The sequence below is a fragment of the Nycticebus coucang genome, chromosome 3 (assembly GCF_027406575.1).
Source record: "Nycticebus coucang isolate mNycCou1 chromosome 3, mNycCou1.pri, whole genome shotgun sequence".
NCBI lineage: Eukaryota > Metazoa > Chordata > Mammalia > Primates > Lorisidae > Nycticebus > Nycticebus coucang.
The window spans coordinates 16059400-16079935 of NC_069782.1; the positions used below are offsets into that span (position 1 = coordinate 16059400).

The following is a 20536-nucleotide window of genomic DNA, read 5'->3' on the forward strand; positions in this document are numbered from 1 at the left end:
GGATATACTCTACAAGATCTTGCTAAGGCTAACAGCACTGTGGACGGTAAAAGTAACACCATCCACTCAGGGCTTATCTGCCAAGACACAGGCCCTATACATTATGCCTCATAGGGAACAGATCACTTCTTTCACCTTCTGACAACCTATTACTTGCATGTCAACAGGGTGTAAGTTGTATTTTTTAAAAAAGGATTTAATTTTGTAGATAATGATTGTTTATTCTTGATCCTCTACAACATGATCCACATCACACTAGAGACTATCAGTAAAAAACACGGCATGTTGATAATTCCCAAAGGGGGAAGGGTACATACCTTTATAATGCTCAGTAATGAAACCAAGAATAAATTGAGCTCTAAAAACTCCTAATTAGTGGAGACTAAGATATTTATCTGGGAATAAGGTTAAGTGGGGGATAAAAAGGATGGACAGGGAATAGAAGGAAGGAGAGGTGGTTTACCTTGGGATAAAAGAGAATTAGTGTTTTTACTTTGTAAGCACCGACTCAGAGAAGACTTCACAGAGTCTCTGGTTTGCCCAGTCAGCGCACTAATGTATCTGTGAAGAGATGATTTACTATGTGTTTGTTTGATTAAAATTCACTGTGGAGCTGATTTCTTTCCTTTTGATATGGGAAAGAAAGTGATATGCCTTGCTGCATTATTTTATTGACTTGTAAGGCTTTTATGCAAGAGGAAAGATAGAATGTATCTATCTAACCCACATTTAGATTTCTGAGAGAGACTGAAACATCAAATAATCCCCTTAAATATTTGGTCTAAGTGATACCTTATAAAATCTCAATCTATGGAAAAAGAAGGCAAAGAGTAAGTAATGTAACACTTTTTTATTTTATGATGGTATATATCTAAAAACATCAGCTCTCTTAGTACTTGAGAAAGGATAATGAGCATGCTGAAAATACAAGGCAAAACATTTCTTGCAGTATTACCCTTTCTCATTCACTTGGAGCCATTAAGGCACTAACTCTGAAACTGCCTTTAAAAACAACATTAAATGGAAAGCTTCCAAATCCACAAGAGAAAAGAAACACTTAGGAAATGAAAGATAAAGAAGTGAAAGGCAAATTTCCAACTTAAAGGCATAGCCATAATTAGGTGCAAAGAAATGTGATACTATACTTTGGTTTCGCATTTTTGTATTCTTCAGTGTCTGTGTCCTCATCCTCTGAGTACCAATTATCTCCTCTTCCTCCAGCCAAGAGGCCCCTGGCCGCCAACAGTCCTGCCGCATTCCCATAGCCAGTGTACTTCAGGAGGCTATCCACTGCAAAAATAGAATAGAGTTTTAGATAGGAATCCCTGGATCCTCACTGTCATCACCAATCATTCAACAACAGAGGGAGTCTGGAGTTGGTGCCATGGCAGTAAGCCTATAAACTGAGAGGTTTGCTAAGCGTAGTAGTGGTTATACTGAACTACCTACAAATTCTCCTATGTGCTCTGAAGACTAAAAGTCATTTTTAGGAATTGGAAATTCAAATAAAGCTCTTCTGAACATAACTTTGTGGCTATGACTGTGTAAATAATTAAGGCCTTTAATTGAATGTTGACAAAATGATATCCTAAAGACAAACCTAGGAAATAAAACATAGCACACTATCTTATCTGCATATAAAGCCATAGTAAAATCTACATCTGAAATACTATTGTAATTCAGATCACTTACCTCAAAAAAGACAAAGCTGGAGAAGATTCAGAAAAGGGCAATTAAAATGACTTTGGATACCTGGAAGTATTAGTGGGTAGGGAAATAAGAGGATAAGAAAAAGGAATTATTGGCTCACGTCTATAATCTTAGCACTTAAGGAAGCTGAAGAGGGAGGACTGCTGGAGCCCAGGAATTAGAGACCAGCCTGGGCAACACAGCAAGTTGGGAACAGTGACATGTATCTGTTGTCCCAGCTACTTGGGAGGCTGAGGTGACAGGACTGCCTGAGACTGAGTGAGTGTTCAAGATTACAAGGGAGCTGTGATTATGCCATGGAGCAGGACCACTGTCCCTAAATAAAACAAAGTAAAATAAAATAAAATAAAACAGGATAGAAATAAGATCAGATTATAACATCATGAAGGAAATAGATAGAATGAATATTCCAAGACAGAGTTGTTTGTTAAATTTTCAAATACCTAGACTAGAGGGTATCTCCCTTGACATTTGAAAACAGGTGGTTTGGGAATAAATAAAAGGAGGCCCTGCTTTCAAAGAATACAGCAAACTGGTACAATCTGAAAGGAAACAATAGGCTAATAATATGAATTGATTAAATGAGGCTGCAATTAGTCATTTTCAATATTAGAACTACTGGTAACTGTGGTCTCTTTAAAAATAATTCTTGGTGAGTGTTGGATATAATAATATCAGAATTTAATGAGGGATCACACTGCTACAATCTGAAAGCCTTATGAATAAATTTAATAGGCTCCTTTTTGCCATCAGTGTCTCCCAAGATGTAGTGATTATTGGGGGGAAGAAATGAATGTTCAGTGTACATAAGTATTCTTAATATCCATGGAGATTGGACATGACCTTAATGCCATGGTCAGACATAAAGTCACTGAAAATAAATGATCACAGGTCTAAATCTGCACTGAGTCCTTCACAGACAGTAGGTGATACTATTATTGTAAGCATTACTGATAAAGCTTATATATTTTTAAAAAACAAATAAGGTTGTTTAGTGGTTCCAGAAAAGAATATTCATTGAAATTATGGAAGTCTAAATTGAGATGATATAAAGAAATCATTTAAATGAATATACTTAAAAACAAAATAGCAACAATTTAAAGACACAAAACAGCTAAAGATTAAAAGAGTTTAAGAATGTACAGGTTATGAAAGGCCAAAATAGGTTAAATAGTAAAAAAACCATTAATTCCTTTTTTTGTAGAAAATCTCTTGGGAGATTATGAAGCTAGCTAATCATAACAAATAGTAAAAAAATCTCTTGGGAAGCTAGCCAATAGTAAAAATCTCTGACACTTTCATGAAAATAATGTTTACTGATCTTTCAGTGGAACAAATATTATGTGCCAACTCTGAGACAGTGTGGGTTACAAAGATGATTTAAGACATAATCTGCTTCACAGAGAATCCTTTTCCTTCCAGCCAAATACTGTAACATTACAAATCCAAATTAGTAGCTTCCTCTAATTAATGCCCTTTCTTCCAGTCTCACACTCCTTCATTCCTTGTTTCACATAACTGTTCAAGATATCTTTGTGATGCAAAAAATATAATTTTATTACCTTCTGGGATAAAATCTCTAGTGTCTCCCCCTAAAGGCTATGCTTAAATTCAAAAACAGGTCCTAAAGGGTCTTCATCTTCTGGCCCGTGCTTTCTTTTCCAATCTACATTGTGGATTCCTCACATCTTGAACTAGTATCTTTTCTGTACACACCAAGATTTCCCATTTCTCTATCCTCTACTGTTAAGACTTTCTCTGATTGGGTGGCACTTATTGCTCAGTGGGCAGGGCACTGGCCCCATATACTGAGTTCAAAACTGGCCCTGGCCAAACTGCAACAAAAAAATAGCTGGGTGTTTCAGCAGGCGCCTGTAGTTCCAGCTGAGGCAAGAGAATTGTCTAAGCCCAGGAGTTGGAGGTTGCTGTGAGCTGTGTGACACCACGGCACTCTACCAAGGGCAATAAAGTGAGACTCTGTCTCTACAAAAAAAAAAAAAAACTTTCTCTGATCTTTTCCATATCTTAACAATCATCAATCATTCCCTCTTCTAGGCTGCCACAGTATCTCATGCATTCCTCTCTTAGGGCAGCTCACCAAAGTATACTGAAATTATTGCTTCATACATATCTGGAGAAATACACAAGAACACTGTAGTCACTGTACTGGATTTATAGAGGACAAAACATTTATTCTTTTATTAAACACTTATGAGGACCTGCTATCGGTAAGATACTTTATTAAGTACAGGCATACCAAAAATTAACAAGACATATCTCTGACCTGAAGAAACTTCACGATAGAATGGAAGTTCAAAAAATAAAGATGTACAGCACAGTAAATGTTAAAAGTATTAAACACAGAGAAGTAAAGATGGCACAAAGGAAAGAATGATTAACTCTGCCTGGGATGGTCAGAGACGTCTTCAAAAGATGATGCTTAAGCTGATCTTCAAGGATAAGTAAAGCTCACCATGGTAACAAAGACGGGGAAGGACATTCCATGCAAAAGGAACAGCATCTGCTGAACCACGAGAGACACACCAAGTTACGGGACAGTGTAATCAAGCAAGAATAAGGATTTGGTGTGTTTAAGCATAAAGTGTTAATATGGGAGTAGATTTAGAATACGATACAGAGCTAAGTCATGGAGGTAAAATTTAGATTTTACTAAGCAGGCAACAGGGGTTCACTGAAAGTTTTACATGGGGGAAATGATAAAATTAGATTTATATTTTAGAACCATCCTCGTTACCCATGTGAAAGACAAACTGAAGAAACCTGACTATAAACAAGTATTTTAACAGTTATTAATAAAAAAAATGATTTCAATGCCCTGTACTAAGGTAGTGGTATGGGAATAGAATGGGAGGGAATAAATAAAGGACACAATTAGGAGGTAAAATCTACATAATACGGTGATTGTTAGTTCCATAGGTAAAGAAGGAATCTAAGAAACTCCTAAGTTTCTGGCCTCAATAAATAAAAAAAGACAATGGTGCCTTTCATAGAGAAAGTGATAGAAGGATAAAGAGGAGGTTAAAGGACATGGGAACAGAGATAATGCATTTAACTTTAGACCTGAGTTTGAGGCAGCTGTGAGAAATGCAGGTGGAAATGTCCCATAAGCAGGTAGATAAACAAGGACTGGGGTTCAATTGGTGTTGGAGATACATAGATTTGGGAAACTATTCAGCAAATAGGGTAAAGAAGAAGGCAAGGGAGAGGATGGATTACTCAGGGAGCAATGTAAAGTGGGAATGGGGACCAGAAGGTACCTCTAGGAACACTAGTAATTAAATATGGATAAAGACAGGAGTTAGCAAATGAAACTGAAAAGAAAGAACAGAGCAGTCAAAGGACATCTAGAAATATGTGGTAGCACAGATATAAAGACAGTGGTCAATAGGGTAAGTGGTTATAAGAGATGAAGTGATATAAAGACTAAAAAATACCCCCAATGCTTCTGAAATTTATGTAATTCGTGACCTTAATGAGAACATTTTCAGTGGAATCTTGGAGGGGAAGGAATGATAGTGGAAAGTGTGACTTGCGGCACATTAAAGACTGAGTGGGCAGGAAGAATACTGACGAGAAAAACAGACTAGTCTTTCAAGATGGTAGGATGTGCAAGACTGTGAGAATGTGCATAGGCTGAGGAAAACACACAGGGAAAAGCTAAACAAAAGAACAGAGGTAACAAGTGATGGAGCAAGGCTTCTGCAAAGACAGAAAGAATAAGGAGCAAAAGGAAAGAAGACTGCTGAGCATCAAGCTACCATATCTATTTCTCAGACTGAAAAGGTGTGCAGCTATAACCTTAGGGACTTAAGCCTAATTTGTCTCTGTAATTCAACCTGTATGCCACAACATCTATCACATACTGGGAGTGAATCAATATGTTAAATGGGGTGGGAAACCCCACCAGCAGATTATTTTCCAAATCATTTTCTTCTGATTAAACACTGTAAGGCCTATCTTTAGGCCCTCTGTGGAAAGTTCGTATTTGCAGAGACATAATAAAAGCTTCATTATATCAGGGATCAAGAGAACAAGTTGGTGGCATGAGCACAGTTAACCTGTGGGTTACCATCAGTTGGGGATGAATTTGGGCCTAGCACAGTGAATATTTAAGATACTTGGGTATTTCTTTCTGTGCTTAGTCTTTACCTCATTTTTTTTTTTTCTTAATGTACATTATTTCTGAGTTCCTAACCCAATTTGATTGCTGCTTTCTGTTTCTATTTGGGGTCCAACTTTTGAGTCTTGATCAAAAGTTACCTTCACTTTTAAACTTAGCTGTGCATACTCCTAAAAGTTCAGTCACGCTAATAAATTGTTTAAATTTTATTTCATTTTGATAGTCTACCTCTAAACCCAAATTCCAAAATCTGATTTTTAAGTTGAATATAGACAGCAGACTACTTTTTTTTTTTTTTCTTTTCTTTTGAGATAAAAGCTAGGGCTAGAGTATAGTGGCATCATCATAGCTCACTACAACCTCAAACTCCTGGGCTCAACTGATCCTCCTATCTCAGCCCCTCCATGTAGCTGGGACTACCAACATGCCTGGCTACTTTTTCTATTTTTTAGAGAGACTAGGTTTTGCTGTTACTTAGGCTGGTCTCAAACTCCTGAGCTTAAGCAATCCTCCTGCCCTGCTCAGGTTTTAAAGCTGAATTAGTCAACAACATCTAAAACCCAAGAGATTTTATGTTAAAATCCTAGTATTCTAGCTTCTCTTTAAAAACTTGGAAGATCTGATAACACTGGCCACATGTTCCTTCATGGTAACAATCAGTTGGAGCTAAATAAGCAGCAACATCTTCCTTACAGTCTCCTATAATCTCCTTTCCCTGCCTTATCCCATCCCTGACTCCCCAACAATGAACTATGTGTCCGTTTTCACTTATCACTGCATATTTAGTCCACTTGACTGACTTTTATTACCAGCCTAGCTGCTGTAGGCATTTGAGTCTGTAACCCTTGCATAGAAAAATAGTAATGTGGAGGCCGAAACTCCATTTATCTTATATAACTCTGTAATACCAGGGTCTAGCTCAAAAAAATTTTTTGAATGAATAATTTTTTTATTCTAGAAGAATACATATACTAAACTTATAATCATACTGGAGAGAAAAACAGATATATAGAATTGTTAAAGGTGAAATTAAAAAAAAATTTATTTTGATAGCTAGGTGTGGTGGCTCATGTCTGTAATCCTAGCCTTCTGGGAAGCCAAGGCAGGAGGATTTCTTGAGCTCAGGAGTTTGAAAGCAGCTTGAGCAAGAGCAAGACCTCACCTCTACCAAAAATAGAAAAAAATTAGCTGTGCATAGTGGCATGCACCTGTAGTCCTAGCTATTTGGGAGGCTAAGGTAGGAGCATTGCTTGATTCCAGGAGTTTGAGGTTGTAGTGAGCTATCATGACACCCTGTCTCAAAAAAAGAAAAAAAAATCTTGTCAGTGTGGGTTACCTTTGAGCTCAACATTTGAAACTTCAAATATTGGGCCCAAGGAGGAAGGAATAGGCGAACCATTTCAAATGAAAAAAAATTAAGAAAACTCACATATCCATATTTGTTATGATATACATTCATCAGTAAGGTGATTATATTTAGAGTTTATTTAGATATGTAATTATAGAAGTAAATTTTACTTTCTTTTTAAAACTTTTTTTAAAAGTACAAGAAATTCATGTTCATTGTAGAAAAACTATAATATAGAGAACTAAAAAAAGAGAATCACCAGTAATCTCACTACTCAGAGGAAATAATGGATAATATTTTGGTGTATATTTTGACGAACCTTTAAAAATAAATATATATGCTGGGCGTGATGGGTCATGCCTATAATCCTAGCACTCTTGGAGGCTGAGGCACGTGAATTGCTTAAGCTTAAGGGTTCGAGACCAACCTGAACAAGAGTGAGACCTTGGCTCTACTAAAAACAGAAAAACCAGTTGGGCCTGGTGGCTCACACCTGTAGTCCCAGCTACCCGGGAGGCTGAGGCAAAAGGATTGCTTGAGCCTAAGAGTTTGAGGTTGCTGTGAGCTATGATGTCATGGCAATCTACCTCGGGTAACAGTGAGATGAGATTCTGCTCAAAAGCAAAAAAACAAACAAACAAACAATATATATATATTCTTCTTTTTTAATATATAATGGTCTAGATTTATATATTTACATATTTAATTACACTTAAAAAAGCTCATTTCTAATTTCAGAAAAATCAATTCAGCCAGTATTTATAAATAACTGTATACAAGGTGCTATGCTAACCACTTAAATTTCAAGGTGCTAAATCAATCTTTTCTAAAAGGTATGAAAGAAGTAAATTGTCTAAAAGAACAAATGTTAAATAAACTAGTCTATAATAACAGCTGACGATAATTACTATGAGAGGATTTAAATTTGGACTTTTGCCCTAAGCAACTGCGTGGCCTTGGACAAGTTACTAAAAGGCTTTCAAGTACCAGGTTACTTCATTTATAAAACTGAAATAGTAGTTAACTTAGAGGTAAATGAGATTATGTGCAGAATGTCAGGTACATGATACCTCTCAATTCATAACAGCTATGAATTGTAAATTCATTTTGATCATTAGGACAATGATCAAATTATGTTGCTAATATACTATCTTAATAGGAACTTAAGTCAGAACTTAGCAAAACCTTAAGACAATTAAACTTTAAGAATACAATTGACTGAAGATTTTGAGAGAAGTGAGTGAATTTTTCCACCCCCAAATTGCTATCTCATAAAACTAGGGTACTCTAAAAAAGTGAAATATAATGTGCTTAGAGGGATTTTATACTAGTACATTTGTAAAGCAGGAAAAGTAGATAAGAATAATTGAAAAATTTAGTTAAATTTCTTGTTTGGAGAATTTGCCCTCTGCAGAGTAAACAATCCATACAATTTTAGAAAATACTTTCAATTGTTGGACCTACCTTAGTAGACAATCACTTTATACGTACTTACAGAGTGGGTATTTATTACATTGCAGTATAGTTATTTTTAAATTTCTCTTTACCACTATTTCACTCTTATCTCAAGCATTATGCATTTTACTTTTACTCAGTATGTTACACATATATAGCAGCTTACATTTAATAACTATTGATTTAAAAACTTAGTGAAGAAAACAAAACTCCTGTAGCTTTAATTCAAAAGGAATTAAATCGAGGAACTAATCCAGGCTTGTGCCTGGTTATTAAAACAGAAGCACCTGAGTTACTGAAGCAGACTTTCCAGAATGGCTCCATCAAGATTAAGAAGTTTAGGTTAAGGCTACAAAAGGAAACGTTTAAATGTTGAGTATTTGGCAATGCATCTATTGTTGTGTATCTCAATGAATTCAGAAGAACATAAGAATGGTTTTAAATTCTTCATTTAGCTCCTCTTTTTTTTTTTTTTTTGAGATAGTCTCACTCTCTTGCCCAGGGTAGAGTTCCATGGCTTTCAGCAACCTCAAACTCTTAGATACAAGTGATCCTCTTGCCTCAGTCTCCTGAGCAGCTGGGACTACAGGGGTGAGCCACCACTGTAGCTAGAAAAATAGCTAATTTTTCTATTTTTAGTAGAGACAGGTGTCTCATTCTTGCTCAAGCTTGCCTTGAACTCCTGAGCTCAAGTGATCCTACTGCCTTAGCCTCTCAGAGCGCTAGGATTATAGGCGTAAGCCACTGTGCCCAACTCTCAGTTCCTCTCAGTAGAATAGGTACTAAGTTTTGGAAAGAGTAGAATGAGATGGCTATTACTAACTAAATTTCTCAAATTCCCTCTGAAAGATAAAAAGCAGAGGGCAAAGAGAGTTTAACCTACCTCTCTCTTTGCAAAGAACAAAAAGGAATTCAGCAGCAATTTGCTTGACTCCAAGGTCAACATGTGTCATGAGGCGCACCAGCTTATTTCTCACAGTTGAGCCAACTTCAGGTCGATTTGTCACATCCCTCAACGGTGGTAAAACCTGATGGCACAAATGCAAAAACCATCATCAATTGAGGGTACTAGCATAAGTGAGGATGGTAAGATGCAACTGGCCAGTCTTGTAATGTCTATTGGGCTTAGTTTCGTAAGAGTAGGAAAAAAATTGTTTTAAATAAATATAGGTTAACTTCCAAATAAAAGAAAACAAAACAACAACAAAAAACAGACCTCAAATAGTTTCATGCCTGTGGTGAGGTTTCATTTGAACAGAAATATCCCTTCACTGCACCACCACACTATTCAAATGCATTTCTGTGTTGTTGTTCACCTCAGTACCTGCAATGTCAACTTTCATCCCTCTATTTTATATTCTGGATAAGGTTTCTTTCCTTCCATGCAGAATTCTTTAATACTGACTCATAGTGATTTTCGCCTTCTCTTAAGTCCTCCAGCTTTTTCAGTATAGGTTGAGTACTGTTTATCCAAAACACCTGGGTCCAGGTGCTTCAGATTTTCTTTTTTGGATTTTGGAATAATTGCATTATATATACTTACCAATTGAGCATTCCTAATATGAGAATCTGTAGTCTGAAATCTGAAATGCTGTAAAATGTGCATTTCCTTTGAGTGTCATGTCAGTGCCCCGAAAGTTTCAGATTTGGGATCATTTTGATTTTTGGATTAGAGATACTCAAACTTTATTTACTAAAAAATAAATCTGTCTTCTAGTTATATTTAATTTTGTAATAAAAAGTGTCTATTAATTATTGAGCACTTTCTATGTGTTGTCTGCTATAATGGATGTATACATAGATTACTCTTAAATCTTCACAGTAACCCTGAAAAGGAGGTAGTAACGTCACCCTTGATCTTTGTTCCATACACTGATCCTCACAGGGCTTGTGGAACTTGCTTAGTTTGCCCATTCGTTTGCTCACTGACTCACCCATACGTCTACCCAGACACTTATCTCACTGTGGCTTCATCTCAGCCTCTTTTGTCAATTCTCTTTTCTTCTCTCTTCTCATCTTATAAATGTTGGGATATTCAAGGATTGGGCAAATTTTCTTCATTATTTTCACTCACTCTATTTGTGATCTCACCTAGTTTTATGGCTTTATATAGTCTCTGCAACCTGATGACTCCCTAAATTTTATCTCCATGATTTCTTCTTTGACCTCCAGACGTTTTTTTTTCATTACTGTAAAAAAATGTATTATAAGACTACATTACAAAGGGCTACGGGAAATAGTACATTAAAATAAGGCCAGAAATTTTATTAAAATGCACTCACTTTCATTTTTAGGATTATGATTATATCTCTGATGCATCTATCTAGAGAATATTCTACATAATGCAATACTAAAAATGCTGCTGCCACCTTACCTGCAGACTGGGTTACAGGCAAATTAAAGTGTCATGAACTCATCTATCTAACGTTCGGGCTAGTGCTTCTCAGACTGCAATGCACATTCCAGATTCCCGTGGATCTTGTTAAAATGCAGATTCTGATTCAACAGAAGTCTTAGTAGGACCACAATTCTGCATTTTTAAATCCTCTTAAATTTTTATGTGAACAATACAGTATTGTTAAATACAGGTACAATATTGTAGAGCAGATCTCTAGAACTGAGTCATTTCATACATAAAACTGAAATCTTATAACCACTGAATAGTAACTCCCCATCCTTCCTCTCGCCCCTAGCTATTCTACTCTGTGCATCTGACCTCTGGACTTTTACAGACCTCTTAAATTTACGTCTTAAACAGGACTCTTGCTGTTCCCACCAAAACAGCTCTTTCTTCAGTTTCCCATCTCACTAAATGTAAGTCCATTCTTCAACTGCTAAGTGCAAAAGCCTCAGACATATTCTTGACTCTTCTCTTTCACACCCCACATCCTCCCATCATCAAATTACATCAATTCGACCTTTGTAAAGCCCATAATCTGGCCACTTCTTATTACCTTCTCCAGTACTCCCAAGTCCAACTTACCAACCCAGGGTATACTGCACCCTGTATTTCTTATCTGGACTAAAACTATAGCCTCTTAAGTGTTCCCTGCTTCCATCCTGGTCATTCTATGGCTCACTCTTCACACAGCAGATAGGATGGTCTTTTGAAAGTCAGATCCTGTCACTCCTCAAAGTCCTCCAGTTACCATGGCTTCTCCTCTCACCTAAGTAAAAGGCAAAGTCCTTACAACTCCCTTACAGGGTTCCACATAACCTGGTTTTCTCCTACATCTGACTTCACGTCTACTATTTTTCTTGCTTCTACTGTTTTCCACCCACACAGACCTCAATGGAAATTCCTAAACATGCCAAACACTTTCCTGCCTCAGGTCTTTTGCATTTACTTTTCCCTTTACTCAGCCCAGAAACTCTTTTACCAGAAACTTGTATGACTCTGTCCCTTACTTCCTTCAGGTCTCTGTTCAAGGGTCACTTTCAGAAGACATTCCCTAACCACCCTATATCACTAACCTTTAGCATTCTCTTTGTTACCATCCTTACCGCCTTACTGTGCTATAATCTTCCTCATAGCACTTATCACCACCTAACACAGTACATATTTATTTAATTACTGTCTGCCTCCTTCTACAAAAGTTAGTTCTGCCAGGATAGGAATTTCTTTTGTTTACTGTTCTCTTTCCAGTGTCTGGCATATTATAGATGTTTAATAAATAGTCACTGACTGAAGGAAAAATGAATTAATTCAAGTAACTTTTATTAAGTGCCTTCTACAAGCTAGGTACTGTACCAGGAAGTGAGGCTAGATACAAAGTCAAATATTATTTATTGTGCATCTAATATATGCCAGATCCATTATGTATATTATGAATTTAATTCATTCAACTGACTTCCTTCCCTCTCTCTTTCTATATTAGTGCTTCCTATGTAACAGGAGCTACTGGAGGCACTGGAGATATAGCTACAGATAAAAAAGGGAAAGCAAATCTCAGAAAATTGAGTCATCTACCCAAAATGTTTACAGGATCCATATATCTCTGGCTGAGTAAAGCATAATGCTAGGCACAAAACGACTGCACAATAAATCCTTATTATTTATCTGTGCCAACCATACTGAGTTTGTTTCCCATTTCTGTAAGAATTAGACATGTAAGAAGTGATTTCATGTAGTATGTGTCTACAGTACCCAGAATACAGAATGCATTATCAAAGTTATCATGTGAAAATTTTGTTAGCTATATTTTAGTTTCCTTAAAATAAGTTTATAATCAAATTTTGTGTTCCTGTGCTCGCTTCGGCAGCACATATACTAAAATTGGAACAAATTTTGTGTTTCTACTGTTAAAATGCCACTCCCTGAAAAACTGCAAATGTAGATCTTCCTAAATACTACCCTATAACAACTTTTTTCTTAGGTAAGTCTTGACCAGTTTCTTTTCCAAATGCCCCAGATACTCACTATTTCTGTAAGCCTCTCCAGACTACTACCCTGGGTCAGTAATTTCTACCATCTGTTTTCTTTTCTACCTGCTCAAATACAGAATACTCAAGACCAATTCACTACAGGGTACAATAAACAAATAACCATGGTTCCATTTACACTATTATGAAAGTTAATCATCTGCTACTTTTAGTACTGCCTTTCTTGATCATCACAGTCTACAGTACATCCACCTTGGAAGAAAAGTGATTTCCATATTATGAAATCTTATTTCTTTAGTTATCTTTTTACCTGCTCTATTTCATCTCCTTACCTATATTGTAGTGTTTCTTTAAGACAGAAAGTGTGTCTCTTAATCTTTTGTATCTACACAATATGTGGCCTACGGCTTTTATTTATAAAAAGAAAAGCCATTTAACAAGTAGGCTTTTTGGTTATCCTGGTTAGAGACAACAAAATCTGAACAGTTTAGTGAACCTGGATTCCCTATGTTACGAAGTATTTTCATTTATTATTCTTTATCAAGTCAAGGGAGAATGTCATAAAATAATGAATGTGAAAATGTCCTTAATTAATTAATCTTGCTTAAATGATTACTCATGCTTTTATAGTATCTTCCTCTTCTTTCAATAAATTGTAAATTCCTCAAAGAGTCCCTACTTTCTAATCTCTCCTTATCAGCACTATCTATTGTTATATTCTATAAATAGTAAGGTACTTTCTAAATCTGATCATAAATATAAATGGGAAAAATGAACTTGGTTCATTTATTTGGGGAAATTCTATATCATGATAAATGTACAATGGGGTGAATGGTGGTATCATATATTGAAATGTGGAAAAAAGGGGAAGAAACAGGTTAGGGGGATGAAAATCAAGATACTAGTTAAACTTAGGATACCTACTGCACATCCAAGGGAAAGATACGAGTAAGCAGTTCACTACATAAGTCAGGTGGTTAGGTGATAGGCTAGGCCTGGAGACATAAATTTGACAGTCTTCCAAATACAGATGGTTTTCAAAACTCTGACTCCTGAATGACATCACTAAAGGAGTGGGGAGGGAGACCAACAATGCCTTGTAGCACTCAAATATTTATGGTTGAAAGAGGAAGAAGATCAACCAAGAAAAGTTGTGTTCTAGAAACCAACTAGAGAGAGTATTAGAAAGAATAGGGAATACTTACATCAAATGCTACCAAGGAATTTAAAAAAAGAGAAGTGAGAACAATTGTAACTTTGATAAAATACTTTGCAGTGGCATGAAAAGCATGAAAGCCTAATTATAGAGGGTTCAGGAAAGAGTTGAAGATGAGAAAGGGCTGGGCATGGTGGCTCATGCCTGTAAATCCCAAACTTTGGGAGGAAGCTCAGAGTTCAAGACCAGCCTGGCAACACAGAAAGCTTGTCTCTATAGAATATAAAAAGTAAGCTGAGCATGGTGGTGTGTGTCCTGTAGTCCCAGCTACACAGGAGGCTGAGGTGGGAGGACTGCTTAAGACCCAGCATTTGAAGCTGTAGTGAGCTAAGATTATGTCACTGCATTCTAGCCTAGGTGACAGAGCAAGAACCTCTCTCTTAAACAAAGAAACAAACAAACAGTACAAAGAATACACAGAGTGAGTATAAAAAATTTATCTGAGAAACATTGCAGAAAGAGGAGCAGAGAAATAGAAAGCAACTTGAAAAATGGGATTAAGAGTAAGTTTTACTTTTTCTTAAGTTGGAAGATGTGTCTGGGTGCTGACAGAAGTGATCTAGTACATTAAAGAAGATGACTGGTAACATACTCACATGTGCCCCATAAGTATGTAAAAATATTATGTATCAAAAAATATTAAAAATGATTAATATTAGGCTTGGCATCCATAGCTCAGTGGTTAAGGGATTGGCCACATATACCAGGGCTGGCGGGTTTGAACCTGGCCCAGAGCCTGCTAAACAACAATGACAACTACAATAAAAAAACAGCTGGGCATTGTGGCGGGCACCGGTAAGTCACAGCTACTTGGGAGGCTGAGGCAAGAGAATCGCTTAAGCCTGAGAGTTTGAGGTGGCACTCTACTGAGGGTGACATGATGAGACTCTGTCTCAAAAAAAAAAAAAAAAAAAGATTAATATTCAAAGAAAGTGAAATAAACTGAGGGGCAAAGTTCATGAAAAGGTGAGAGGAAAAGAGATAAAGGCTGGCCATAGACTGAAGTAGGGATAATTCATCCATTGTGATAGATGGGGAGACAAAAGATATGGCAGAACAGATGCAGACAGTAGATGCAGTGGTGGAAAGATAAGTGTTTTCTTGATTTGTTAGTGAATTAGAAAACAAAGTCAACAAATGGAATTGAGAACAGGGAAGTAACACTGGAAGTGTGAAGAAAAAGAGTTGTAAAATTGTCATCTTGGAGTGTACTAGGGAACCATTTGGGGTTGGTGGTCTTAAATTGCAAGTAGACTAGTAAATATGGTTATTTTAATTTCTCCTACATTCTAGTGCTCAGTGGAAGCCCAGACTAGGCATAAGGCTGGATTTAACAAGTTTGTTGAGTTTTTCCAGGTGAGTATGACTGAGGGTGAGCATAAGGTACCAGTGAAAGATGTGATTATAATAAGGAACCGCAGGTGAAATCTAGCCTGGGTTTAGAGAGAAGATAAGATAGCAGAAAAAAAACATTGAAAAAGATGACCCACTAGCAATCCTCATAAAGATGAAAGAACGTTGGCCTGAGGGTACCAAGAAAAGGTGTAGAAATTGGGATTTTTAAAGTCAGTTTCAGTTACTGGTATTGTCAAAGTCTTAAACTTGAAATGTAAGATATAATCTAAAAGTTTAAAAATCATCTTTAATTATTTTTTTCTTTCTTTCTTAACCCATGTTCCAGTCTATCAGGAAGTTCTATGAGCTCTTCTTTTACAATATATCCCAAAATATCAACTCTACCCATGACCACTCTCCTCCTAGACTTCCATTAGTTCTCTTTTGGGCCAGTCTCCTCACATCCACTTGTGGTCCATTATAGTCTATTGTACAAATAGTAGCCAGAGTATCTTTATAAATGAGAGGTCATACCATTTCCCTACCAAAACATTCCTATGTCTTGTCATCTCACTTAGGACAGAATCAAAAAGTCCTATACAACCTCATACTTAGCTCTTGTTACTTCTCTTTTCATCTACTGCTGTCCCCAATCTGTACTGTTGCTTCTTCATAATGGCCTCCTTGCTTTTCCCTAAGCACCTTCCCATCTCAGGGATTTTGAACTTGTCCTCTCCAATATATCCCGCTCCCAAATGTTCTCAGAGATACTCTTCTTACTTTTCCAGCTTCCTGCTCAAACATCATCTGCTCAGAAAGGCCTTCCGTTACCCATTTTAAGTCTCTCCTTTCTCTTCCTCTGCTTTATCTTTCTTCAGAACACTTATCACTATCTGTCACTGTATCATATATTTGTTTATTTTTTGTCTGCCCTCTATAAGATAAACTCCACGAGGGCCAAGACTTCATTTGTGATTCAATGCTCAGAACACAGCACATAGTAGATCTCAATAAACATTTGTTGTATAAATTAATGAATGACTCAAAAAATACACAATCATTTTTTGGTTATAAAGATTTCAAAGATATAATACTTATCTTTTCTGAGTTTCTGATTTTCAAAAAAAAAGACCATTATGAGAAAATTCAGTTCATTAATTCTATGTTACAAACATAAGATTAACTCTAAGATGTAATATGCATAAGAAGTTACCTGATCTTTGAGATATTTCCTTATGTTTCGATGGGCTCGAGAACATTCTGTTAATAAGCTGAGAACTGGTGTCAGACCCTCTCTATAGCTGCTTCCCTAGAAAGAAAACCGTGCAGGCTACATTAGTTTAGTTTCTAATAGTATTACTTTCCTCTACATAACTCATACCTTTGTTGAGGGGGGATATGCTACAAAAAACTTGTGAATTATTTTAAAAATTATTTCCCCAACATCTCCATTTTATCAATTACCTTCATGCTTATTTTTGTCCTTTCTCGATTTTCCTACATTTTCTAGGGTTCCCATTGACTCAGCTAATGGACTTAAATGAAGCAAAGTTTTGCTGGTCCATGTATGGTACTTTTTAATATAGTTACCCAATAAAGTCAGTGACAGACCAAAGAAAATAAACAGCTTACGATAAATGGAAAATTAAAAATGTCCTTTTTTAAGTAAAGATGGCTTGTATTTATTTTTGTATTTTTATTTTTTGAGACAAAGTCTCACCCTCAGTAAAATGCTGTGGCATCATAGTTCACAGCAACCCCAAACTCTTGAGCTCAAGCAATCATCTTGCCTCAGTCTCCCGAGTAGCTGGGACTATAGGCATCCTCCACAATGCCCGGCTAGTTTTTGTTTTTTTAGAGACAGGATCTCACTCTTGCTCAGGCAGGTCTTGAACTCGTGAGCACAAGCAATCTACCCACCTTGGCCTCTCAGACTACTAGGATTACAGGCAGGAGCTACTGTGTCTGACCTCTATTTTATTTTTTTGAGACAGATTCTCACTCTGTCACCATAGGTTGAGTCCCATGGTGACACAGCTCACAGCAATCTCAATCTCTTCGGTTCAAGTAATCCTCTTGCTTCAGCTTCCCGAGTAATTGGTAGCCACCACAATGCCAGTCTATTTTTAGAGATGGGAACTCACTTTTGCTTAGGCTGGTCTTGAACTCCCGAGCTCAAGCAATCCACCTGCCTTGGCCTTCCAGAGTTAGGATTACAGGCAGGAGCCACCATGCCTGGCTGGGAAGATGTCTTTTAAGTATTAGTATCAAGGGTTTGGGAGGTAATTTTTAATTCTAGGACTTACAAAGTATCTGCATGGAACAGTAATTAATTTTCCCTTTGTTTTCAGGCAATGTTCGTAATTTTGGTATTGCATTAACACAATTTTTCAGCATTAAACAAATAAATTCACCTGGTTTCAGCAATTTATCATATATTGTAACAAAATGCTTCCCAAAGTAAAATCACACAACATGTCAGCTACAAAAAGACTTAGATTTAAAAATCATGCTCCGTGGTATGTTTGTAGTATGGCATATTTGTATTCTTTGAAAGCATCTTCCCAAGGCTTTTATTTTATCAGCCTTACCTTGTCTATTCTCTTCTCCATAAAATTGAGTAAAACATGAATGGCCTCCATATTCATGCCATTGTATACCAAGGTATTGTTTTTCAAAACTGTTTCTTTTTCAGCTGTTTTATCACTGGGCAGTTCATCTAGAGTTGTTGCCTCTGGGGTTGTTTCTTCATTGGTTAACGGGCAAATGAGAACATCCAAACAAGAGACCGGAACATTGCTTAAAAGGTTGACTGCATTACTGAAAAGCAATTTAAAAATACGATATTTTAATTTGATTGAATAGTTCTTTAAAATGCAAACAATAAGAATTTCAGAAATGACTTTTGGGAGTCCATTAAAATTTTTCTTTTTCAAAATGAGCCATTAACATTACTTGGCACTTACTAAGAGAAAATAAAGAATTGTTTCAAATAACACATAAGACAAATTAGAAAAACCGGATGTTAAATAGACAGACATAATCACATGATGTCATGTCACTTTCTGAAATGCTAAAATAGAATTAGTAAGCTTTACTACTAGCTCCTTAGTTTTATTATGACAACAATGTTAGCTTTGAATTTTTTCTCCTGGGGAGAAAAATCCTTTTGTGGATCCACTGGTGTTTTATTATTCCTTAAATTACAACACAAAGCAGCTTATCACAAAGACAACAACATTAAAAATTAAATATTGGGCGGAGTCTGTGGCTCAAAGGAGTAGGGCACCGGCCCCATATGCCAGAGGTGGTGGGTTTAAACCCAGCCCCGGCCAAAAACTGCAAAATAAATAAATTAAATTAAATATTGTAGGATTAAGTTTTGTTTTTCTCTACATGTAGGAAATAACAATTTTTGAATCATCCCTTTTTTTGTGAGACATTTGCAGGAGCTTTTTTTCTTACTCTAAGTCTTTTAAAATGAAGTCAACATAGCTATCTAACCTTTATTTCCTAGGCCTTTCTACTATATATTAACAACACATAAGCCTGGGATGCACACCAGTAGGGGGAACCCAAACCTTGTATTTTTGGCAAACCCTTGTGCTGTTGTTCAGTGCACAGAAGATTAAACTGACACTAACAACTTAACAATCAGTCATGTTCAATAAAAATATTTTCCTCCATGTGCTATTTAGTATTCTTTCATCTAAAAGGAGAGGTAGTGGTCTGTGCTAACTTGATCTTATGCGCTTGTGCCTCAGAACTTCCTGATAAGCAACAATGAAAAGACAGGCATTACATTTCCTAGTGACAGAGAAGCAAATCTAAAAATAACCACATCCTAACTAAAAATAAACTCTTGCAAATGCAATTTAAAAGTCTAACCACTTGAAAGCCAAACTCGGGGCTTAATCCATTTGATACTATCTTTTTTTTTTTTTTTTTATTGTTGGGGATTCATTGAGAGTACAATAAGCCAGTTACACTGATTGCAATTGTTAGGTAAAGTCCCTCTTGCAATCATGTCTTGCCCCCATAAAGTGTGACACACACTAAGGCCCAACCCTCCTCCCTCCATCCCTCTTTCTGCTTCCCATTTGATACTATCTTAATTTAAACCATGGTAGTTCTTTTTAATTTAGATTACATTGACACTCTAAAAAATAAAGCAAAACAAACAGAAAAACAAACAAACAAAAAATACAAAGATTTCTCTCTCCTTTACCCTAAAGTGTGTGGCTCGATTTGCCCAAGAAGGAATATTTCCTTTCTTTTTTCCATCTTATGGGAAAATAAAAATCAGTAAGAAATCCATTTAAAAGACAGTTAGACAATGAAGAAAAATGAGACAAAAAAATTATGAACCAAGGGCAAAAAAATAACAAGTCCTATGAATAAACAATTTCTAGTAAAATAAAAGTTGTTTGGTTATCTTCACTAAAACCAAATAACTGTAAAATAGAGCCTCTAATTTTGGTTATTTGTAAATAATCAAAAGGGCTAAAGTACAATGCTTTTTGTATAAACTTTCTTTTAAAAATTTTTTGCAAACATCTGTACCTTCTTATCTATAGTTCAAAATGTTTCGCTTCTGACTTAAGCGTTTGGAAATTGTTAAATACCACTAGCTTCACTGGGGATAAAAGAGGAAAAAGAAGAACTACTTTTGAATTACCTTCTGAAATCGTCCAAGCCATTCTAAAATGTTAGCATTCTTTCCTAAACATAAGGCAATAGGTTCTGAAGTCTATCGATAGCACCATTGTCTGAATCTACCATAGAGACGAAACTAAAAAGTTTAAGATGGGTCATTTAATTACAAAGGAATGTTTCCCCTTCACATTCTTAAAGTAAGCAGTTTCCAGGAATTCAGTAAATTTAAGAAACTAAACGCAGAGTTTGATTCAACAAATATTTGGAAGTTTCAGGCTTTTCAAGAAAAGTT

The 20536-nt window shown here is 36.2% G+C and overlaps 1 protein-coding gene across 12 annotated transcripts in view; it reads right to left on the reverse strand.

The window, feature by feature from the left end:
* RIC8B (RIC8 guanine nucleotide exchange factor B) overlaps window positions 1-20536 on the reverse strand; it is a 108944-nt gene that overhangs the window by 26069 nt on the left and 62339 nt on the right. For all 12 annotated transcript variants that reach the window (XR_008379085.1, XR_008379088.1, XR_008379087.1 and 9 more), the window contains exons 5-8: window positions 18180-18408; window positions 16802-16897; window positions 9538-9682; window positions 1146-1290 (exon numbers count right to left, since the gene is read on the reverse strand). Coding sequence is in view for 3 of the 12 variants with exons in the window: in XM_053586660.1 (XP_053442635.1) it covers window positions 1146-1290; window positions 9538-9682; window positions 16802-16897; window positions 18180-18408 (615 nt within the window). In the remaining 9 variants the exon portion in view is untranslated. The remainder of the gene's footprint in view (window positions 1-1145; window positions 1291-9537; window positions 9683-16801; window positions 16898-18179; window positions 18409-20536) is intronic.